The sequence below is a fragment of the Sinohyriopsis cumingii genome, chromosome 6, assembly GCF_028554795.1.
Source record: "Sinohyriopsis cumingii isolate HCF-2022 chromosome 6, ASM2855479v2, whole genome shotgun sequence".
Taxonomy (NCBI): Eukaryota; Metazoa; Mollusca; class Bivalvia; order Unionida; family Unionidae; genus Sinohyriopsis; species Sinohyriopsis cumingii.
In genome coordinates this window covers 39,932,616-39,959,040 of record NC_142966.1, presented here as the reverse complement: position 1 = coordinate 39,959,040, position 26,425 = coordinate 39,932,616, and the positions used below count along the sequence as shown (strand labels likewise).

The following is a 26,425-nucleotide window of genomic DNA, read 5'->3' as shown; positions in this document are numbered from 1 at the left end:
CTCGGGTTTAAGATGGAAAAACATTGGTTCTGATCACAACAAAAAAATAATTGTTTCACATAATCTTCGCACCTAGATTTTGTTATTGATTTATTCAGAATGTTTCTTGAAGATATATTTACAAATTATAGTATCACACAGTTGCATGTTTATGATGTCACTAAATACCAGAAAGACACAGCAGTTCCTCTGTCTTGATAAATGTATATGAAAGGCAGCAGCCTTCCATTTAGGCTGCTATCCAGTTACCTATGAAAATACAGTAGCCCTAATACACTGGTCACATTAGACATCGAGTAGAAATCCATTTAGATGTAAATTAATAATAAAAGGTGGAAGAAGAAATCTTAAGGCAAATTAAGGAGTAAGAATTAAAAGCATAAATGTTATTTTTCTTAGTTTACTAAAATCTATGACAACTATCAACAGTCCCCAGTGATTATTTTTATTCTGTTTTAAAATGGAATTTTGCTTTTCTCCTGGCCTGAATCCAATTTTCCTTGATATAATCGGGGGGGGGGGGGGGTGTCACCAATCTGGTATTTAAATAAAATCTGTCCAGCCCCATTCCACAGTAATTTAGACATATAGAGACAATCCTTGTAATAGTTTTGTTCTGTATGTTATATATCTGATGATCATAGTAAAGAGCATTCTGATTGGTCAGAAGTTTCTGCTTGTCTAATGAAACTTTGCGTTACAAACTGGTGGAAATAAGCATGATTGCCAAACATGGCTGCTTAAATTGTCAAAAGAGATACAGACACAAAATGTTTGGATAAAGTTTTGAAAAATGTGTGGAAATGGGAATTTCTGTAATGCAAGGTCAGTGGGAACATTGTTGGTCAAATTTAATGTTAACTGAATGCCAGAAGACCAGGTTTTGCTATCATTGCCAGATATGAACTACTATTGCCAATGCTGTTGTGTCATCTAGCATGTTAAATGAGGAGTTTTACCAATATTTTAAGTAGAAGATTCTTAACTGATTTCCTTTAAGAATACCTAATAGATCACTGGAGGGATAGTGGTGTTGTTGCCTATCAAAGATGGTCATGTGTTTACTAAAGTATTTTCATGGCCTGCATGTAGCGTGATCATTCAGTGTTAATACACTACTGGTTTCAAATCAGGGAGAACAAACATAGAAACTTACAACTCCATACAGACCATCAAATATAATCAGAAGGCATCAGGAAAAAGAGCAGTGCATTATCTGAAGAAGGATGTCTTGCATGATTTCCTTGTGTCAAATTAGGCGAACTGCACATATACAATACAAGGAGGAGCTTTAAAAAAAACATTGTGTTGAGGATGAGAAGAAAGAAAATTGAACATTGAACCAACAAAATAAGTTGTTACAGCAAGGAAAGCAAGACATATTTTCTGAAGCTGCAAAAACAGCCTGACTAGCTCATCATAAAATCAACCGGTGTCCAAAGGGGGGAAAGACCATTGAATTCATGGGAATATTTTTGCAAGAAAACTGAAGCAGTATACTTTCTTGCAAACACCAACAATAAGCAACATTGTCAGACACTTAATTTTGCAGTTTGTAATAATTAATTTTCTATAATATTTTCAAAATGTTAAAATCCAAATAAGTATTGTGTAATATATTCCATTTATGAAAAGGATCAACACTATTAATACCATATGTGCATTTCTGAATGGGAATAGTGGCATAAAAACATAAAAATATTTGAATTTACAGTTTTTGTACATACTTAAACATCTAAAATTTCAAACATTACCTCTAGATTTATCAATTGGGTTTTTTGTTGCACTTACAAGACAACCTCCACTCAGCATGAATAAGGTTTTCAGTTATAAAGAATTCTTATTCTGGTCCTATATTTTCTATCATTTTGTGGGGAAAAAGTAACAACAGTTTACATAATTCTGTGACATGCTATGTAAAAATTTCGAGTAATACTTGTGAGATGAAGACAAAGTCAATCCATTCTCTGAGTGGACAGGGGTTAGTCCGGGAACACACAGCCAGGTGTTACGGGATGGATTGTCAATCTAGGATCCTTGAGGTTCTCTCTAGGATCTAAGGGAGATAATTCTGTTCCTGTTCCCTTACTCCCTTGTTGAAACCAGCTCGGGTTTAAGATGGAAAAATATTGGTTCTGATCACAGCAAAAAATGGCACTGAATACCAAAAAGACATCAGTTCCTGTTTCTTAATAAAAGTATATGAAAGTCAGGCTACCTGTTGGGCAGCAATCCAAGTTCTTATCAATTTTGGTAGCTGCATATTTGCCAAGGCTGGAAATAAAACCTGACAGCACATTAGTATCAACAGGTGATGTACCTGTAAAACGTGCTTTAAAAATTGACAAATTATGGTGACTGAATTATTTTGTGAACACTGTTGTGCATATGTAATAGCTTCAGCACTGATATTGTTATGGAACAAGTTGATGTGACAATGAGTTCAGTGAAATTCTTTAAGAAATTTTTTTCAAGTTGGGTTATTTGTTATTTTTCAGCGTTTTTTTTTTTTGTTGGAATTAAGTAACAACTTCACAAGCTATTATGACAAGGGCCACTAAAAGCAGTTTTTTATGCCCTCAGAGTAAAAATTAATTTCTGCCCAGATCAGGGGCACCACCCGTTGAGGCCCTGCTGTGTGAGGTCTCCCAGACCTCCCTTGACAATTTATTTTCTTTCTAAGGAACCAAAGTCTTGTCCAAGTCCTCATCTGTTTCAGCCTCAGGCCAGCCATCAAAACGACTATTTGGAGTTTTCAACCATCAGCCCACCAATTGTTTGGAGTTTTGAAAACCATCAGTCCACCTAAAATTCAGTGATAAAAAAGCCATAACCTTCCTCATCTTATTAAAACCTCAGCATAGGTACATATATGTTAGTTGGACAGACACTAATTTTACTGCTGACTAAATTTTGCATGTTGGTGTTGATGTGTGCATTTTTCTAGATCTCTACCATTGGCAGAAGCTGTGTGCACAAGTCATATATTGATGACTAGTCACATGTATAGATGGTAGAAACCTGTCCTATTCCAAAAAAAGAATTATGCTGTGAATTAAATGTTTCAAGTGTAAAATGTGGCATATATAGATGGCTGTTTCACATGTTCCAATTTATATGGAAAATTTAAACTTTAAGCAGATTATTCGTGTCTGACCTGATTGCTTCCTTTAACCCATGTCATTAATGTGAGATGTTGAGAAAGTCATTCTTAGTGGACAAAGGTCAGTCGGGAGAGACAGTCTAGTCTTACAAAATGGGATTTCTGACTGGAGGTCAGCTTTAGGGTCTAAGGGAGATAACTCTGTCCCTGTTTGCAATCTGCCTTGTACAGATTATTGATGAAAGGCCAGTTTTGATCATAAAAATGAATGCAAGTCAAGTGAGTTTATATTTTGAAGGAGACTATATCACTCAAAATGAGTTTGATAAACTTAATACTTCATTCCCAGACTTTACATATGTATATCTTCATGACAGTTTTGATGTAAAACTTTATTAAAAGACAAAAGGACCTCAAATTAAACCTATCATCTTTGTTAATTTGTTCTTGGTATAGCACAGAGAAACATAATAGTAGCTAAAATCTCCCTTGGAGTCAAGATTCCATGAGCTTTGTTAGTGTGCTAGGTCGTACTGTATATACTAGCATGCAAGTCAGTGTAAATGTCAAAACCCTTAGAAGAATTTGCAGCAGTGGAGATTTTGTTTTAGATTCCTTAATAAGTTAGGTTGAATTTTACCATGAAGTCAGCCAGAAAAATTGGTACTTGTATTTGAAACCCTTGTTTACTCAAGGATGTCTAATGGCCCTAGTGTGCTCAGGTGCATCTCATAGAAGGTGAACCCTGAGATTAGCCTGGGTTGTCCATCATGAAATGCCCTTGGGCAAGACACTTTTCTTTGGTACTAAATAATGCATATGTTCTTAACCAAAGTAAGAAAATGTTTAACTTGTCATTTTATTGGCACTACATTCTACTTCTGTGTTGAAATGCCACAAGACACTACTATATAATACTTAAATGAAAATGGTGCCAATCTGACATGCAGTATGGCCACCCACGCATCTTGAAAATCTTTTTGGCATTACTACTCCTTAATGACAAATAATGCACTTACCAGCTAGAAGGAATCATTTATCCATCAACACATTAATCCATAAGCAAATTTCACTGTAGCCCTTGCCATATTTCTAAGACAGAAACATGAATTTTCAAAGAATCCATGAACTTGAAAGTTTAGCACATGGTTATCCGCTTGGGTCAGTATTTTGAGGGTCTTTTATACTCGGTGGTGGGTGGGTAATTTTATAATTAAGAACAACACAAGTATGTCACAAACAGTTTCACCTCCTCCAAAGAAAAGGAGAGCTGTATACGATAGTGACACGTCACTAATTACCCATGAATAATCTAATGCAACATGTTGCTCTTTGTTACAGCTTGTACTAAGTATAAGTACAGTAGATTTGAGTACCTAGTATTGTTTCATTATTTACAATATAACTTCATTATTTGCAGTATAACTTTTCAAAATCAGAGCTGATGAAAATGAAACAGTTTCTTGTATTAAATATTATTTATTGTCAATTTTATATAACATCCATATATTAAATGTGATAATACCTCATTACTATGTGACGTTTTATGTTATTTTTCTTTGCTGACGCGTATAAACTATGTACTTCGGATGCAACGGTCACACCACAGCCCTCATTAACATGTTTGTATTAATGAGCCATTTGCATGTGAACTATATTACATTAATGAAGAGTTCTTTTTACTTTAATGGAAAATATTTGGTGAGAAAAATAATCTGTGTTGGGGTCTGGACCAAGACAATGTAACCCCATGACTGGGATTTCCACGTCTCGGTCCAGACCCCAGCATAGATTCTATCTATCACTGAAGAATATCAGAGATGGTGTCAGTACTGTGCAATTCAAAGGAGGAAATGGACTTCTCTTGAATTTGAAATTCTTTCTGGTCATTAGAGCATCAGTCCCTATGAGGGATTTCAATCAATATTTTACTGTGTTATTGCCCCAGTCCGACTCTGTACTATACTCACTTTCCTCTTGCCTTTTAGTACTAAACTCCATTTCCAATCCTCAGCCTTTAAATGCTATACTCAGTTTCCAGTCGGGGCCCCGAGTGGCCGAGTGGTCTAAAGCGCTCTCCGTTACGGATCACTGCCATCTCACCTCTGTCTGCGTAGGTTCGAGTCTCGGATTTGGCCAATGTGGGTATGTGAGAAAGCTTGCCAGTAGCTTCTCGAGGGTCGGTGGTTCTTTCCGGGGATTTCCTGGGTTCTTCCTCCACCATTAATACTGGCCGCCATATATAGCCTATCTTGTGCTGAAAAATGGCGTTAAAACATACAACAACAACAACAGTTTCCAGTCCTCTTGTCTTTTAGTAATACACCCAGTTTCCAGTCATCCTGCCTCCTAGTACTACACACATCTTCCAGTCCTCAAGCCTTTCAATACTATACTAGATTTCCAGTCCTCAAGCCTTTCAATACTATACTCAGTTTCCAGTCCTCTTTGTCTTTTAGTAATACACCCAGTTTCCAGTCATCCTGCCTCCTAGTACTACACTCATTTTCCAGTCCTCAAGCCTTTCAGTACTATACTAGGTTTTCAGTCCTCAAGCCTTTTAATACTACACTGTTTTCAGTCCTCGAGCCTTTTAATACTACACTCAGTTTCCAGTCCTCAAGCCTTTTAATACTACACTCAGTTTCCAGTCCTCAAGCCTTTTAATACTACACTCAGTTACCAGTCCTCAAGCCTTTCAATACTATACTAGGTTTCCAGTCCTCAAGCCTTTTATTACTACACTCAGTTTCCAGTCCTTATAATACTACTCAGTTTCCAGTCCGCAAGCCTTTCAGTACTATACTAGGTTTCCAGTCCTCAAGCCTTTTAATACTACACTCAGTTTCCAGTCCTTATAATACTACTCAGTTTCCAGTCCTCAAGCCTTTTGATACTACACTCAGTTTCCAATCCTCAAACCTTTTAATACTACCCACAGTTTCCTGTCCACAGTGAAATAGAAATTATAATTTAATGCTCATCACAAGTGAATTTTGTTCTTGATTACACACATTTTGCACAATGGCAAATCAGACGTTATGTCCACTTGCATTGACATAGCCTAAAAATGTCCATTGTGAAATGTGGTAATAAAACTTAATGCTAAAAGTCAGTAGCAATTTGCTTCATGGGTCATTAGTTTTTTACAAAAATTTAACACTTTGGTTCTGTATATTTTAATGATTCGCCCCATTAGAATGCCGAAGTATGAGGAAAGGCAGTTGTAAAAAAATATGTTCCAGAGCACAATGGTGATTCTAATCATGACGAGAGCCATTCATACAAAATTTTAAACTGAATCAATGATGACTATTCAGATTTGACATTAATTTCTCCATATATTTTAAACTGGAATAGCCCTCATTAACAGTATTCTAAATGGGATCATTGGCTGACTATTCAGATTTGATATTGCCTTCTCCATATCTTTTATACTGGAATAGAGTCCATTAACAGTATTCTAAATTGAATCAATCGGTGACTATTTTGATTTGATGTTGCTTTCTCCATTTCTTTTAAACTGGAATAGCCCTTATTAACAGTGTTCTGAATGGGATCAGTGATGACTTTTTTGATTTGACATTGCCTCTCCCTATCTTTTAAACTGGAATAGCCATTATTAACAGTATTCTAAATGGGATCAGTGATGACTTTCGATTTGACATTGCCTTCTCCATGTCTGTTAAACTGGAATAGCCCTCATTAACAGTATTCTAAATTCAATCAGTGGGTGACTATTTTGATTTGACATTGCCTTCTCCCTATCTTTTAAACTGGAATAGCCCTCATTAACAGTATTCTAAATGGGATCAGTGATGACTTTTGATTTGACATTGCCTTCTCCATGTCTGTTAAACTGGAATAGCCCTCATTAACAGTATTCTAAATTGAATCAGTCGGTGACTATTCAGATTTGACATTGCCTTCTCCCTATCTTTTAAACTGGAATAGCCATCATTATCAACATGCTAAGTTTGCTATTTTACTCTGAAATAATAATTTATGATTTATTTACCTGGGTTTTTTTTATAATTTCAGACGGTGAAGAGGAACAATTAAAACTTTACACAGAAATGCAAGAAAAATTTCCTCGGACTGCAGCACCTAGAAGAATACCCCTTACATTTACAACAGGTACGCAGTAATAAATGTAACACTGGACAACAAATTTTTACAAAAGTCATGTTACTGAAATAAAATTAGTCAATTCTTATCAATTTTTATGTGCTGAACACGAATATGACAGTCAAATTGCAAAATTGGCTCTAGTTTTTTTGTAATCTGCAAGAAATTAATGTTTACATAACGAAATGCATTCCAATAGTAAAAGGTCAGCTGTAATAGCCTACCTATAAAAAATCAAGTCATTGACTACATCTTAGATTTCTTCGCCTGTCTCTTGTACAGCTGTTCGGGAGCATCTCTGAGGAGTGTCCAGCAGTAGTCAGCCAGCATTGTAGTGGACCATTTTCCCTGGTATCTTTGTTCCATTGTTGCGATATCTTGATGAAAACGTTCGCCGTGTTCATCACTAACAATACCACAGTTGCTAGGAAAGAAATCCAAATGGGAATGAAGGAAGTGAATCTTTAGAGACATATTGCAGCCAAGTTTCTTATACTTCATCAACATGTCTTCTACTAGTTCCTTATAGTTTTCTGCCCTAACATTTCCGAGGAAGTTTGTAGAAACTAGGCGAACAGCATTCCATGCTTGTTTCGCGTCACCTTCCAGCAAGTTGTTGAACCGGTCATCTTTGAAAAGCTCTCGAATCTGAGGACCCACAAAAACTCCCTCTTTAATCTTTGCTTCGCTGAGTCGAGGGAATTTTTCATGCAGGTATCGGAATGCTGGCAAAGTCCGGTCAGTGGCTTTCACGAAGTTCTTCATCAAACCTAGTTTGATGTGAAGGGGTGGTAGCAAGATTTTCTGAGCCTCAACCAGAGCTGGGTGTTGGATATTCTTCTCTCCAATGGCTACATTCTGCCTGTGAGTCCATTCCTTCCTCATGTAGTGCATTTCCCTTGCTCGGCTATCCCACTCGCATAAGAAACACATGTATTTTGTATATCCTTGCTGCAGTCCCATTAAAAGGGCAACTACCTTCAAATCACCACAGAGGTGCCAGCTGTACTTGTTATACTCAATGGAATTCAGTAGCTGCCTTAAGTTATCGTATGTCTCTTTCATGTGGACAGCATACGCTACTGGAATAGATGGAAGAATGTTTCCATTGTGCAAAAGCACAGCCTTGAGACTCAGTTTCGAAGAGTCCACAAATAGTCTCCATTCTTGTGGGTCATGAGTGATTTTTAAAGCATTCATGAGGCCCTCAATATCAGAACAGAATATCAGATTACTTTCCTTTCTGAAGAAAGGCTCCAATTGCTGGTGGCGCTTTCGATATGCAGTAATTGTGACATCTTCTTCTAGAAGATTCCATTGTTGGAGTCTTGATCCTAGCAATTCTGCCTTGTTCTTTGATAAGTCCAAATCACGAATCAGGTCATTTAGTTCTTCCTGTGTTATTCTGTGTGGGGTTGATGATGCACCACAGTGAAAATCTGGATCACTGCATGCTGATGGACCAGGAGAAGAACAGGTCGACTCACCTTTGTCTTCGTCAGATGAATCAAGAGAATATTCTGCTGGAGGTTCTGGAATAGGAAGTCCCTCACCATGTGGAACTGGTCTCAATGCAGACGGAATGTTTGGGTAGACTATTCTCGACTTCTTTCGCTTCGTTATTCCGCCGGAAAGAGGAGGAACCAAGCAGAAGTAACAGTCATTTAGGTGGTTGCTTGGCTCTCTCCACACCATTGGGACTGCAAACGGCATTGATGACCTTTTGCAATTCAACCACTGTGAAAGCTGTGTTGTACATGTAGCACAGCATATATGCGGAGCCCAAGGCTTGTCTTGGTCACCAACCTTGCATCCGAAGTAAAGATGATATGCCTTCTTCACTTGAGAATTGATACTTTTCTTCTGGTTGGCAAATGTCACTTCCCCACAAATATAGCAAAAATTGTCCGCGGTATTAACACACTTTCGAGGCATTACTGTTCTTTATTGTACGTAAATGGATAAAATAATAAGTTTTATGTAACAGTAGCTTGAATTGTCTCGCACAACGTCTAAAATATTTTAAATGCTGAACCTATCTGATTGGGCTTTATATAGTACACTGCTTACGTCAGCTTCAGCAGCCGCCTGGCATTAGTATAATAGGCCTACACATGTATAGTACACTGCTGACGTCAACTTACTTCAGCAGCCGCATGGCATTAGTATTGCACTGCATCAGAAAATGATGCAATCAACTGTGGATGATGTGAGCATGATGGTATTATGCAATGTTACATCATTATTCCGGATGTTGCTGCAGTCGTACTGGAGAAATTTACACAGTGAAACATAGAAAATGAGGTATATGAATATCTTCAAAACGAGAGCCAATACAAATTTTTCACGGTTATATTCGTGTTCGGCACACCAAAATACTACAGATTAGGGCCTTTTCAAGTCAGTAATGATTTCACTGTTGACCAGTGTAATTTATGACACTACATTGGTATAGTGTACATGTTGATGCTACAAAGGTAAGGTGTACATGTTGATGCTACAAAGGTAAGGTGTACATGTTGATGCTACAAAGGTAGGTGTACATGTTGATGCTACAAAGGTAAGGTGTACATGTTGATGCTACAAAGGTAAGGTGTACATGGTGATGTTACAGAGGTAAGGTGTACATGTTGCTACAAAGGTACAGTGTACGTGGTGATGTTACATAGGTAAGGTGTACATGTTGATGCTACAAAGGTACGGTGTACATGGTGATGTTACATAGGTAAGGTGTACATGTTGATGTTACAAAGGTAAGGTGTGCATGATTGTGTTACAGCAGGTACAGTGTACATGTTGACCTACAAAGGTACAGTGTACATGTTGATCTACAAAGATATGGTGTACATGATTGTGTTACAGCAGGTACAGTGTACACGTTGATCTACAAAGGTACAGTGTACATGTTGATCTACAAAGGTATGGTGTACATGATTGTGTTACAGCAGGTACAGTGTACATGTTGATCTACAAAGGTACAGTGTACATGTTGATCTATGGTGTACATGGTGACGTTATGGCAGGTTCAACACACACACACCTTTAGCATTTAGTACTTAATGTTTCTGGAAGGCTTTATTTTCCTATATTTTTTATGATTCTTTATATTCGCATTTTTTAAAACTTTTAATCAGCATTGAAGAGCCAGTGTTATGATTTTCATTTAAACCTGCAACCACTTGTGACTTGTAGAACAAATTTTCAACCTTTATTTTTTCAAGTTTGATAAATTTTACTATCTTTTATTTTGTATGCCTTTCACAGAATTTTGATGTTTCTTTAATGCTTTATCTTGGAGTACAGTCTGCACTTGTCTGTTTAACCATATAATGTAGCAAAAAATAACCCCAATGAAAATCTCTACTTGGCTGTTTAACCACACAACCCTATTGAAAATCTGTACTTGGCTGTTTAACCACACAGCCCTGATGAAAATCTGTACTTGGCTGTTTAACCACACAACCCTGATGAAAATCTGTACTTGGCTGTTCAATCACACAATCCTGATGAAAATCTGTACTTGGCTGTTTAATCACAGCCCTGATGAAAATCTGTACTTGGCTGTTTAACCATACAACCCTGATGAAAATCTGAACTTGGCTGTTCAGCATAATGAAAATCTGTACGTGGCTGTTTAATCACACAACCCTGATGAAAATTTGTACTTGATTGTTTAACAACACAACCCTGATGAAAATCTGAACTTGACTGTTCAACGTAATGAAAATCTCTGCTTGATTGTTTAACCACACAACCCTGATGAAAATCTGTACTTGGATGTTTAACCACACAACCCTGATGAAAATCTGTACTTGGCTGTTCAATCGCACAACCCTGATGAAAATCTGAACTTGGCTGTTCAGCATAATGAAAATCTGGACGTGGCTGTTTAATCACACAACCCTGATGAAAATCTCGACTTGATTGTTTAACCACACAACCCTGATGAAAATCTGAACTTGACTGTTCAGTGTAATGAAAATCTCTGCTTGATTGTTTAACCACACAACCCTGATGAAAATCTGTACTTGGCTGTTTAACCACACAACCCTGATGAAAATCTGAACTTGGCTGTTTAACCACACAACCCTGATGAAAATCTGTACTTGGCTGTTTAACCACACAACCCTGATGAAAATCTGAACTTGGCTGTTTAACCACAGAACCCTGATGAAAATCTGAACTTGGCTGTTTAATCATATAACTTGGATGAAAGTCTGTACCTGACTGTTTAACCACACAACCCTGATGAAAATCTGTACTTGGCTGTTTAACCACACAACCCTGATGAAAATCTGAACTTGGCTGTTTAATCATATAACTTGGATGAAAATCTGTACCTGGCTGTTTAACCACACAACCCTGATGAAAATCTGTACTTGGCTGTTTAACCACACAACCCTGATGAAAATCTATACTTGGCTGTTTAACCACACAACCCTGATGAAAATCTGAATTTGGCTGTTTAACCACACAACCTGATGAAAATCTGAAATTGTCTGTTTAATCATATAACTTGGATGAAAATCTGTACCTGGCTGTTTAACCACACAACCCTGATGAAAATCTGTACTTGGATGTTTAACCACACAACCCTGATGAAAATCTGTACTTGGCTGTTCAATCGCACAACCCTGATGAAAATCTGAACTTGGCTGTTCAGCATAATGAAAATCTGGACGTGGCTGTTTAATCACACAACCCTGATGAAAATCTTGACTTGATTGTTTAACCACACTAACCTGATGAAAATCTGAACTTGACTGTTCAGTGTAATGAAAATCTCTGCTTGATTGTTTAACCACACAACCCTGATGAAAATCTGTACTTGGCTGTTTAACCACACAGCCCTGATGAAAATCTGTACTTGGCTGTTTAACCACACAACCCTGTTGAAAATCTGAACTTGTCTGTTTAATCATATAACTTGGATGAAAATCTGTACCTGGCTGTTTAACCACACAACCCTGATGAAAATCACCACTCCAGTGGCCTAGTGGTAAGAGTGTCTGCCTCGGATGTGAGAGGTCATGTTTTCGATCCCCAGCCGAGTCATACCAAAGACATTTAAAAAATGATACTAACAGCTGCCTCGCTTGGCGCTCAGCATTAAGAGGTTATTGTTAGGACTGGTTGGCCTGGTGTCAGGATAATGTGACTGAGTGGGGCATGATGCCTCAGTGCTAGACATCACTATAAACTGCCACGCTGCAGACATCATAGCGATATGACTGAAAATTATTAAAACTACATTAAAAATCCAAATCATACACACGACCCTGATGAAAATCTGCACTTGTCTGTTAAACTACACAACCCTGATGAAACTCTGAACTTGTCTGTTTAACCATATAATTGTGATAAAAAATTGAACTTGGCTGTTAAAATATATAGTCCTGTATTAATGGGTCTCATGATGTATAGATGAATCACATACCCCTACACATGCCTGGAAAGCAAATGTTTAGATAGAGTGTATTACCAATGAACTATCCAGGCTCCTCATGTTTGACTCTGCATTAATTTCCATGTCTGTTTTTTATCTCATGTACAGGGGACCTATTCAAAAGATTGCTGGACAAGTACTTGAGGTCATCATTCCACAAAGGAGTACCCCCTCTATTTGTCACTCTGAAGTCAGTTTACAAAGATCCATGGAAGGTGAGCTGCATACACAATTTTATGTAGCAAAGTTTCATAATTGTAATCACAACACAAATATCCATACCAAACATTTTGCATCTTACAACACAAGATGATGATATTGACACATTTGATTTGGGGGTGGAGCAGGGGCTTAAAAGATTCAGTGCAGTGAAAATAGAGATTTGTTTCATTAAAATTAACACTGAGTTAAACCAGATTTGGCATTCATTGACCAGCTGAAATTGTGATCAAAAGATTTCTGACATATGCAACCAATTAATCATGCCTCGATTAACTTCAGTAAGGAAAATGTGTTGGAGATGTATAAGTTCTGTTCTAAAATTAAAACAGTTATATTCTAAGTTTTGTGGAAGTGTCAATATGGCTTCCAAGTATGCGAGAAATTCTTGAAAATTTGGCCTCTGTTACCTTTGACCTGATATGAACAGAGTTACATGGAATTGTGTTGACACTTGGACATTCCCTTTCTCTCCATCATAAATATCAGGTTTATATGTACATTATAGGTTTAGTTTGACGGGGTTGACATAAGAACTGAAAATAGGAGGAGGTGGACTGACCACCCCACCCCATTTAAAAAAGGGTGGTGGTGGATTATCTTAGTAAAAAGGAGATTTAAAGAAGTAAGCAAGTGCAGGCTTCCAGATATGATGTATGATTTTAACAAATTCAACAGAAAATTTTGGTGTGTGACTTTTAGATGCCCATTTTAATTTGAACGTAGTATGTCCTGGTGTTGTTCATCTCTCCATTAACATCAGCTTGGCCTGGCCCAAGAACTTTGTAACAGATATTTTAATGAAACTTTCCCAAGGATATAAGATGACTAATGATAGTATAGAGTACTTGATCCATTCCCCCCGCTTTTAAATCGAGATCATATCATGGGATAATGCAATTTTACCTTTACTTGAGGCATATCTTTTTGAAATCACTGAAAATAATGAAACAGTTCCAAACTCTATTGCTTTCCAATGCTAGACGCCATAGCCATACACCCTGCCTCACGGTCACGATGAGGGAAAATGTCATTCTGTAACTTGTATCCTTGTCCAGAGTGTAACTCGGGGGAACCACTGAAAATGCTATAGCCAATTATCAATCATGTTTTGATGGCATATTACGTTCCTTAGCTATGCCTCAAGGTGAAGGTCACAGCAGTAAGTATGTGAATCTGATTTAGATCTGTGTACTTGTACGTGTTATAACCAGAGGATGTGTCTCGTAATATAAACCATGCTATGTGAATCTGATTTAGATCTGTGTACTTGTATGTGTTATAACCAGAGGTTGTGTCTCATAATATAAACCATGCTACCTGCCTCGAGATCATGGCAAGGAAAAGTTGAAAACTAGGTGACATCTATGTATGGTTATAACTTTTGAACCAAAGAAGATTTTTAATAAAACTTATGCTTTGTACTTATCTCAACATGGTCTTTTGTACTCCTAGTCTTACACCCTGTTCCCCAAGATCTGCATATCATGTGTCTTTTCTGGTACACCTAGTCTTACCCCCTGTTCCCCAAGATGGGCATATCATGTGTCTTTTCTGATACACCTAGTCTTACCCCCTGTTTCCCAAGATGGGCATATCATGTGTCTTTTATGGTACACCTAGTCTTACCCCTGTTCCCCAAGATGGGCATATCATGTGTCTTTTCTGGTACACCTAGTCTTACCTGCTGTTCCCCAAGATGGGCATGTGTCTTTTCTGGTACTCCTGTTGCTAGTGTTGGTAATTTCGTGCAGCAAAGACTGAAACAACACTTCTGTGGGGAGTAGCTTTTGCATGGTTTCTGCCTCAGTTTATTCATCTTTTATGGAAGGCAGCTGAGCAAGACATGGGTACTACTGTGTGAACATGACAACACATAGGTACTGTATCAGTATGGCAAGACATGGGTACTACTGTGTGAACATGACAACACATAAGTACTGTATCAGTATGGCAAGACATGGTTACTACTGTGTGAACATGACAACACATAGGTACTGTATCAGTATGACAAGACATGGGTACTACTGTGTGAAAATGACAACGCGTAGGTACTGTATCAGTATGGCAAGACATGGGTACTACTGTGTGAACATGACAACACATAGGTACTGTATCAGTATGGCAAGACATGGGTACTACTGTGTGAACATGACAACACATAGGTACTGTATCAGTATGGCAAGACATGGGTACTACTGTGTGAACATGACAACACTTAGGTACTGTATCAATATGGCAAGACATGGGTACTACTGTGTGAACATGACAACACATAGGTACTGTATCAATATGGCAAGACATGGGTACTACTGTGTGAACATGACAACACATAGGTACTATATCAGTATGGCAAGACATGGGTACTACTGTGTGAACATGACAACACATAGGTACTGTATCAGTATGGCAAGACATGGGTACTACTTTGTGAACATGACAACACATAGGTACTGTATCAGTATGGCAAGACATGGGTACTATTGTGTGAACATGACAACACATAGGTACTGTATCAGTATGGCAAGACATGGGTACTACTGTATGAACATGACAAGATATAGGTACTCACTCTATGAACATTGCAAGAAATCATTGCTACTATATGAACATGACAATATATATGTACTCACTCTATGAACATGGCAAGAAGTCATTACTACTACATGAACATGACAAGATATAGGTACTCTAAACATGGCAAGAAATCATTGCTACTACATGAACATGACAAGATATAGGTACTCTAAACATGGCAAGAAGTCATTACTACTACATGAACATGACAAGATATAGGTACTCTAAACATGGCAAGAAGTCATTACTACTACATGAACATGACAAGATATAGGTACTCTAAACATGGCAAGAAATCATTGCTACTATATGAACATGACACAGTATTATAGGTACTATATAAACATGGCAAGAAATCATTGCTACTATATGAACATGACACAATATTATAGGTACTATATAAACATGGCAAGAAATCATTGCTACTATATGAACATGACACAGTATTATAGGTACTATATAAACATGGCAAGAAATCATTGCTACTATATGAACATGACACAATATTATAGGTACTATATAAACATGGCAAGAAATCATTGCTACTATATGAACATGACACAATATTATAGGTACTCTATAAACATGGCAAGAAATCATTGCTACTATATGAACATGTCACAATATTATAGGTACTATATAAACATGGCAAGAAATCATTGCTACTATATGAACATGACACAATATTATAGGTACTATATAAACATGGCAAGAAATCATTGCTACTATATGAACATGTCACAATATTATAGGTACTATATAAACATGGCAAGAAATCATTGCTACTATATGAACATGACACAATATTATAGGTACTCTATAAACATGGCAAGAAATCATTGCTACTATATGAACATGTCACAATATTATAGGTACTATATAAACATGGCAAGAAATCATTGCTACTATATGAACATGACACAATATTATAGGTACTCTATAAACATGGCAAGAAATCATTGCTACTATATGAACATGTCACAATATTATAGGTACTCTATAAACATGGCAAGAAATCATTGCTACTATATGAACATGTCACAATATTATAGGTACTATATAAACATGGCAAGAAATCATTGCTACTATATGAACATGACACTATTATAGGTACTCTATAAACATGGCAAGAAATCATTGCTACTATATGAACATGTCACAATATTATAGGTACTCTATAAACATGGCAAGAAATCATTGCTACTATATGAACATGTCACAATATTATAGGTACTCTATAAACATGACAAGAAATCATTACTACTACATGAACATGTCACAATATTATAGGTACTCTATAAACATGACAAGAAATCATTGCTACTATATGAACATGTCACAATATTATAGGTACTCTATAAACATGACAAGAAATCATTACTACTACATGAACATGTCACAATATTATAGGTACTCTATGAACATGACAAGAAATCATTATTACTAGTACATGAACATGTCACAATATAGGTACTCTATGAACATTGCAAGAAATCATTGCTACTACATGAACATGACAAGATGTAGGTACTCAGTCTTTGAACATGGCAATAAATCATTACTACTACATGAACATGACTAGATATAGGTACTCGCTCTATGAACATGGCAAGAAATCATTGCTACTATATGAACATGACAAGATATTGATACTCACTCTATAAACATGGCAAGAAGTCATTACTACTACATGAACATGTCACATTATTATACGTACTCTATGAACATGGCAAGAAATCATTGCTACTATATGAACATGACAAGATATTGACACTCACTCTATGAACATGGCAAGAAGTCATTACTACTACATGAACATGTCACATTATTATACGTACTCTATGAACATGGCAAGAAATCATTGCTACTATATGAACATGACAAGATATTGATACTCACTCTATGAACATGGCAATAAATCATTACTACTATATGAACATGTCACATTATTATACGTACTCTATGAACATGGCAATAAATCATTACTACTACATGAACATGACTAGATATAGGTACTCGCTCTATGAACATGGCAAGAAATCATTGCTACTATATGAACATGACAAGATATTGATACTCACTCTATAAACATGGCAAGAAGTCATTACTACTACATGAACATGTCACATTATTATAGGTACTCTATAAACATGGCAAGAAATCATTGCTACTATATGAACATGTCACAATATTATAGGTACTCTATAAACATGGCAAGAAATCATTGCTACTATATGAACATGTCACAATATTATAGGTACTCTATAAACATGGCAAGAAATCATTGCTACTATATGAACATGTCACAATATTATAGGTACTCTATAAACATGACAAGAAATCATTACTACTACATGAACATGTCACAATATTATAGGTACTCTATAAACATGACAAGAAATCATTGCTACTATATGAACATGTCACAATATTATAGGTACTCTATAAACATGACAAGAAATCATTACTACTACATGAACATGTCACAATATTATAGGTACTCTATGAACATGACAAGAAATCATTATTACTAGTACATGAACATGTCACAATATAGGTACTCTATGAACATTGCAAGAAATCATTGCTACTACATGAACATGACAAGATGTAGGTACTCAGTCTTTGAACATGGCAATAAATCATTACTACTACATGAACATGACTAGATATAGGTACTCGCTCTATGAACATGACAAGAAATCATTGCTACTATATGAACATGACAAGATATTGATACTCACTCTATAAACATGGCAAGAAGTCATTACTACTACATGAACATGTCACATTATTATACGTACTCTATGAACATGGCAAGAAATCATTGCTACTATATGAACATGACAAGATATTGACACTCACTCTATGAACATGGCAAGAAGTCATTACTACTACATGAACATGTCACATTATTATACGTACTCTATGAACATGGCAAGAAATCATTGCTACTATATGAACATGACAAGATATTGATACTCACTCTATGAACATGGCAATAAATCATTACTACTATATGAACATGTCACATTATTATACGTACTCTATGAACATGGCAATAAATCATTACTACTACATGAACATGACTAGATATAGGTACTCGCTCTATGAACATGGCAAGAAATCATTGCTACTATATGAACATGACAAGATATTGATACTCACTCTATAAACATGGCAAGAAGTCATTACTACTACATGAACATGTCACATTATTATACGTACTCTATGAACATGGCAAGAAATCATTGCTACTATATGAACATGACAAGATATTGACACTCACTCTATGAACATGGCAAGAAGTCATTACTACTACATGAACATGTCACATTATTATACGTACTCTATGAACATGGCAAGAAATCATTGCTACTATATGAATATGACAAGATATTGACACTCACTCTATGAACATGGCAAGAAGTCATTACTACTACATGAACATGTCACATTATTATACGTACTCTATGAACATGGCAAGAAATCATTGCTACTATATGAACATGACACAGTATTATAGGTACTCTAAACATGGCAAGAAATCATTGCTACTATATGAACATGACACAGTATTATAGGTACTATATAAACATGGCAAGAAATCATTGCTACTATATGAACATGTCACAATATTATAGGTACTCTATAAACATGGCAAGAAGTCATTACTACTACATGAACATGTCACATTATTATACGTACTCTATGAACATGGCAAGAAATCATTGCTACTATATGAATATGACAAGATATAGGTACTGCTGTGTCAGAGTTTGGTTTTGGGGGGGTTAAGTACAATTTTTCTGTACATGATAGGTTATACATGGTACATATATGCCAACCATTATGTTTTTGGCATAATCATTACGCTTTTTTTCACCTGATTACATCTCGCACTCACTTGTATAAGGATTACGCTTTATGGTACATTAAAAAATACAATAAAAATGAAGCATTCAAAGGTTATCTTCATCATTTTTATTGTCATCTCTTTAATACCGCTCATATAAATATGAGAATATTCTGTTTTTAAAAAAAGACATGTAACAAGTAGTGCAAGAATACAAATTTGTCCATCATAGACGTACATATACTTTCCTTATTTTCTATTTATAGCAACTGTATATGACACATATCCCAAGAAACAGATGGGTTTCTTCAATTTGTATGTTAGCCATACATATTCATCTTATTGATAACACACTTAGGCAGTAAACCAGTCTGTACTGTGAAAAAAAATGGCACCAAATGTTAAGCAAAATAGCCTTTATTGATACAGCTCATGGATGTAAGATGGCTGAAATATGTTAGGGAAGAGAGATCCTTTTAAACTTAAAAGCATGTGAGAACAGAAAAAAGGACAAATCAATTGTGCTTTACAAATTTGAAAGGAATATGGGAGTGACATAACACACCACTCAGACAAGCACATCATCATGTTCATTCACAGGTACTCAGTTCAGGGGAAAACTAATAACATCCTCCCCAGTTTATTGGTTTCCCTCTGGATCAAGTGCCTGTGTGCTCAGTGCAGAATTTGTGGACTCGAGTTTATGATCATTTTGCTTTCTGCTTGTATTCTGGTATTAATCAATGTGGATTTTGCCCATTTGTGACAAGAATTATAACCAGGTGCCGATCCAAGTTAGTAGCAAAAATAATTGTACATTTTTCTTACAGTGTTCTGTTATTATGGCATGTAACGTATCACAATGTTTATGCTCAGATGATGCTTTTTTGCAACTTTTATTAGTAATAATTACTCATACACCTTTCTCGGGGTTGGCATGTATGCATGGTTGCCAGTACATTTGTGGAGGAAGAACCCAGAAAGTTGCTGGTAAGCTTTCTCACATACACCTGTTGGTTGAGCCAACACAAACTTGCATTGGTCTGTAAAAGTTTCTTACACCACTCAGCCATCTGGGACCCCAATGCTGTATCAATATGGCAAGATGCCAGTACTCTATGAACATTTAGACATAGATACAGATTGCTTCAGTGGCCTAAGTGGTTAGGGCATCCACCACAGATGCAGGAGGTCATGGGTTCAAACCCCAGCCAAGTTATACCAAAGGCTTGTAAAAATGGTATTAGCAGCTGCCTCACTTGGCACTTAGCTTTAACACATTAACCCCAGGTGATGAGTTTAAGTGGCAGGAGGTAGGAGCCTATTGCCGAGCTCTGTAGCGTCAAGGTCATGTATTTTACACTAAAGTGGGTGGTATTATAGAAAGGTAGACAGACGTAGCTCTACAATGATAACAAAAAATCTGGAATTTCTAGTTGCACTGCAAAATACAGAGGGAAAAACCTCATTTTTTGGACCCAATTTTTTTCTACCCAAAATTGGCTCGTGGTCGGAATCAGATTTTGTGTCCAGATTTTAGACTTTTTGGTCTCAGATCTAAGGCAGACCGGTACAAACTGCAAACAGACAGATGAACCTTTGCAAAAAGTAGGATAAGATGGGCGTTTGGAATAAAGAGTGGTCTTGATACAAAAATAAATTGTCCATTAAGCCACAAAAAAAAAAAAAAGAACTCCAACTTTACCCTTCTGCTCAGGTGCAAGCCAAATAGCCAATGAAAAACGATGTTTCTAACACAACTAGGGAGTATGTTATTGGACGATCACCTGGAAGTTGGTGATTTAGGATTTATTCTGAAATAGCTTTCAAAATGCGTTTCCTACTCGAATTTCAGACAAAAATGACAAAAACCAACAGGGGTTAATGTGTTAAGAGGTTGGTGTCAGGATAATGTGACCGGGTGGGACACTGCAGGCATCATAATGATATGACTTAAATTTTTTTAAAGCTACATTAAAAATCTAAATCACACACACACACACAGACATGGATACTACTATTTGAACATGAGAAGACGTGGGTACTGTATCTGCATGGCTAAACATGGGTACTGTATCAGCATGGCAAGACATGGGTACTGTATCAGCATGGCAAGACATGGGTACTGTATCAGCATGGCAAGACATGGGTACTGTATCAGCATGGCAAGACATGGGTACTGTATCAGCATGGCAAGACATGAATACTCTATCAGCATGGCAAGACATGAATACTCTATCAGCATGGCAAGACATGAATACTCTATCTGCATGGCAAGACATGGGTACTGCTGTATCACCACAGCAAGATGTTGGTATTTTGTCAACATGGCAGGACATAGGTACCTCATCACTCGGCCAGCAACCGCAGTAACGGTATTGTCATTGTTAATAAATTATTCATAGGTGAGACGTATCAGAAGAAAACATTTCCTTGTCTTCTTATAGATATTGTGTCATTGTGTTAGATATATTTGTAAAATCTTGTTTGCAGGTGCAAGTGGTTGAAGATTTGGTACTTAAATATGCCGAAAACTTGAAAGAACATGAGCACTTTGATCGTTCTGGTAAGTTGAAGCTGTTTACTTATATTTCATAAACCCGTTGGTGGTTTTTTTGTACTTGGGTTGAATGCAGTTCATTATGTGATATGCTTGCTAGCAGCCTTGACTTTGGAATTAGGTTCAGTCATTATCATTGAAAATGTGCGTGAAGTTTTTGGTTTAAGATTGTTTATTTGCTTCCTAAATCCCATGGTGGATTTTTTTACTAGGCAAATCTAAGTACATTCATTGTATGACATGACGTGCCAACCCATGCCTTCTTGTCATTTACAATTGGTGCATTCAGGCACGCGCATCTTACAAGTGTAAAGGAGCATTCCAAACTTTTTCACCCCATGTATAATTGAAGTGCTTAACTGATTAATTCCTGTTTTTCAGGGTACACCACTCCCTCGACAACTCGTCCCCTGAAAACTCGCGAACCCGCTTATAATGCGGGGTCAGTCATGGATCCTTTTTTTATTTTCTACTAGAAAGTGCCAAAGTTACCCCTGTTTGTTGAAAATCAAAGAAAATCACAATAAAAAGTGGTAATTGAAACCTTCATATATCGCTTGTTTTATCATATAAACAGTTGATATGACCTCGAAATATGAATCAATGTTATAGAATTATCAACTTTTAATAACAAATGATGTATTTTGTTAAAATTTCTCTCCAAACAGCATTCTTGGTACATCTTAAATGCAACGAAATTTTGACCAATGAAAGTCACTAACGCATACTTGAGGCAGCAATTTTATAAATAAAGACCATCAGTTAAATACGATTTTTGTTATCAAGTGGAATTTGTGTATTAGTTCTATTTTTTAGTTTGGTTTAAGTGTAATGATCATAAATACAACATGCCTAGTTGTATTCAAATGTGAAATATATCACTCTACTGTATCAGCTATATCCACAAGCGTTTCTGTGAGAATCTAATTAAGTGCCAAGGGTGTTTTGATACCTGATCTGCATAGGTATTTGTTGTATTGGTGCAATGAATTAAAAGCTGTCTCCTTATATTATCATGTTAATTATGTCTTTTTGTATCAAATAAAAAGGATGGAATAAATGAAAAATTAAAAGATGCATAAGACCGAGCAACCCTGGTAGTGTCAGGCCAACTCCTTTCAAGTGATCAATCGAACACTCTTATAAATCTTTTGCAATAGTAATATATTAAGCTACCTTCAGTTAGTATTCTCTGTCACCACTGTGATGAAAGATAGAATGACAACCAAGCGAAATGAATACTTGATGATGACAAATTCTGGTTCTCATTTACGTTTTATTAACGAGAAGCTACATTCACAGTTTGTAGTTAACTTGGAATTCCTGAATTGGCACTCAGAGATTTCCTCACAGTTTAAAAGTTTCACTATTACTTGCAATGAAATCATGGTATCAATATTTGAGTAATAGAACAATAACAAGAATTGTTTTTCACATTGATGGCTGTTTCATGAACTAAATGTTCAGTTTCATTTAATAAAAGGAATCTTGTTTGATTATGAATTTGAAGCAGTCAGTTGTCTGGTTCCTTGCTTGTTATGATCCTTGCATTGCATTCCACAATAGTAGGGAGCAGAGCATGGAAAATATGGATCAGGGAACCAGACTGATCAAAACAAAATAAAGCATTGATGTACTACACAATTGTTTTCATGTATACGTGATGGATTTTTTAAATTGGGATAAAGTTAACGATCTCTCAGCGGTTGGGCATCTTGAATATCAATTTAATTTTTCCATAAAAATTAGAAAAATGCTTTATTGACAATTATTCCCCATGATTTTAAAGCGAGTATTCAGCCATTAAACAGACGAGTTCACACATCCATCCCTCCTTGTCAGTTTTCGCGATGTCTAGCGCGGATGGTATCATTTCATATTGTTATGGAAATCCCTCGATAACTCTTGCCCTTGCTTGTAGTGCAGTCTCTGTTTTTTAACCCTGTCATGCGTTATTGAGGGAGATGTGTATATGCTTCTAGCTTGTCACGCATTGAAGGGGCAACTTTCACTTCTGACTGGTTGAAGGGTTTGATACTGATTTATTTCATGCCAGTAACCGTTAGTTAGAAGTTGAGTGTAGGATATTCACTGCATGAGATTCCAAAAGTATAAGATTCCAGAAGTATCAGCCCTCAAAATTGGATTGAAGTAGACAAACCATGAATCAGCAGTTAAACTCTACATAAAAGTATCCATTAAATGATGAGTAAATTGTACGGGGTGGGTGGGTAAAGGAACAGAATGTCTCATTCACATTCATTTAAGTTACAGTAGCTGATGCAGAAAAGTCGCATAATTTTTTAAGAGTTGAAGTTTGAACCACACGAGTAGAATGTGTTGATAGGGAAGAGTGAAATGGGCATTATCACTTGTTTTTCTTTTTTATACTGACAAAAAAAATGTCTTGGTCCAAAGTCAATTGTATGGTGATGTAGTTGGGCATCCAAATATGCTTACACTGAAATCTGGGAATGATTTATGGCACAGAATCGATATGGATTAGTGGAGGTATGATTAACGGAACAAAAATAAAATCTAGAAAACTTTCACCAGATTTTATGGTATTCAGATTCAGAGAGGAGTTGGTTTTACAAATACAGCCTGAAAAAATTTTCTGTTTCTGTGTTGTTTTTTCCCCACCACAAAAAATTCCATGAAGTGATCTATGGTAAAATGACACAAGTTTATTCCCATGAGAAAAGACCTTGTCATTATTACTCGAGAATGGACTGTAATGCAGTAAGTAGTTAGATGTGCACTGTCTTTATAACTATTTATATAATTGTATTTTTCTGACTCAACTGTATAATTACTTATATAGCATTTGTCTTATACAACTGTATAATTACTTACATAGCATTTGTCTGATACAAGTGTATAATTACTTATATAATTGCATTTGTCTGATACAACTGAAAATATCAAGCTGACCAAGATTAGCAAACAGCATGCAATAGTATAGATTGTTAAACAACGCTTTATTGTCTGTGTCCAGTCGGCACTTTTAAAATAATGGAAGAGATGGTAAGCATCTTAATGGGTATGATAATACTGTTACCTACGCATGAAATTATATCTTTGCTGTCATAAGATCCAGAAAATCCAAAATTTATTTTTCATTTTTAACTCTACTATGTTAGGACCAACTCTGTTATTGCTACAACTACTTGGAGAATTTACATGAAATGATACACATTCATCCCATGGGTCTAGTTGGACCCAAGTCGAACAGCCAATGTGGCCATCACAATAGACCATCTTGAAAATCTCATTTTTTAAATTTTCAGAAAGATTTCTTAAGCTGTCTAGAGTATCCTAATGAAAATGACATCCAATATGGCCAATACAGCAGCCATTTTAAAAATCATATTGCAACTGCTAAACCATTTTCACTAGCTAAGATTCTTCTATGTTTCACTATCAACGCCTTGGCAGATCGATCATATATTTCAGTGCTTTGGGTCTGTGAATTTCATTGGATGTGACAACAAACCACCGCATCCAATCAAAATCAACTTGTTCACATTTGAACACTGTTTTTACATGATTGCGAGACGGGCAGCAGACAAATGGAATGGACTCAGAATTTTCCACTGCTAGTCTTTGTTTGTGCAAATTCATCCTTTCCCTCAGATATACCTGTAATGGCTTCTCTCTGGTATGTAGTCATACTTTTGATGTTAAACTTACAAAGTATCCTTTGGAAGTCAATTGCCTCTTCCATTTTTGGATGGTGTACAAAGCACTGCTGTTGGTTAGTTGGCATTATATACTAAGTGAGGAAACTGAAATCCAATAGATGTAGCTAGGACAAAACATTGAAATATCTGATTGATCTGCTAAAGTGTTAATAGAGTATTATATCAGAAGCTTAGCTAGTGAAGATGCTGCTAAACAGAAAGTAGTATTCCATGAGGTTTGCGTAAGAGTTCTTTTCTAGAGGGTCCAATCTGACGGGCACAATGGCTATCTTTGTTAGTCCTAAATGGATGATCATAGCCTTGAAGACATGTGATCTTTGGTTGATCTTGAATGAAAATGATGCTGCTATGACTTCCATATATCCACTTTAGCAGCCATCTTGAAAACCTTATGTTACTTCTCCTAATTTGAGTTATAGTGACAAGAGGTTTTCACCAGAGGACTTTGTTAGAGCAGGGTTCTCAAACTCAAACCACCCAGAGGGCCGCATGAGGGCATTTTCGATGGCCCAAGGACAGTACCACCTTCGTTATCTCCCATGACACCTTGTAATGCCAGTCATTTTACAGGCCACATGATACAGCTTGGCACGTGTTTGAGACCCCTGTTTTAGATTGTCTATTTGGTCTATAGTGGCCATCTTTAAAATCTTAATATTACTACTTTTTCTGTATGGATGGTCCTGTCAGTATGGGGTTTGTTGCAGGAGACTTCTTACGATGTCTGGCTTGTCCTAAATGATAATATTATGCTTCTTGCAAATAAATTACGGCCATCACAGCAACCATCTTGAAAATCTTATTGTTACTCCTGAAGGGATTGTCATATCAA

General features: G+C 36.5%; 1 protein-coding gene across 1 annotated transcript in view; it reads left to right on the top strand.

Annotated features, from left to right (window-relative positions):
* Positions 1-26,425, top strand: part of LOC149796755 (N-alpha-acetyltransferase 15, NatA auxiliary subunit-like) — a 95,280-nt gene that overhangs the window by 28,870 nt on the left and 39,985 nt on the right. The window contains exons 9-11 of the mRNA XM_089961409.1: positions 7,145-7,240; positions 12,786-12,892; positions 21,823-21,895. Of these exons, the coding sequence (XP_089817535.1) occupies positions 7,145-7,240; positions 12,786-12,892; positions 21,823-21,895 (276 nt within the window). The remainder of the gene's footprint in view (positions 1-7,144; positions 7,241-12,785; positions 12,893-21,822; positions 21,896-26,425) is intronic.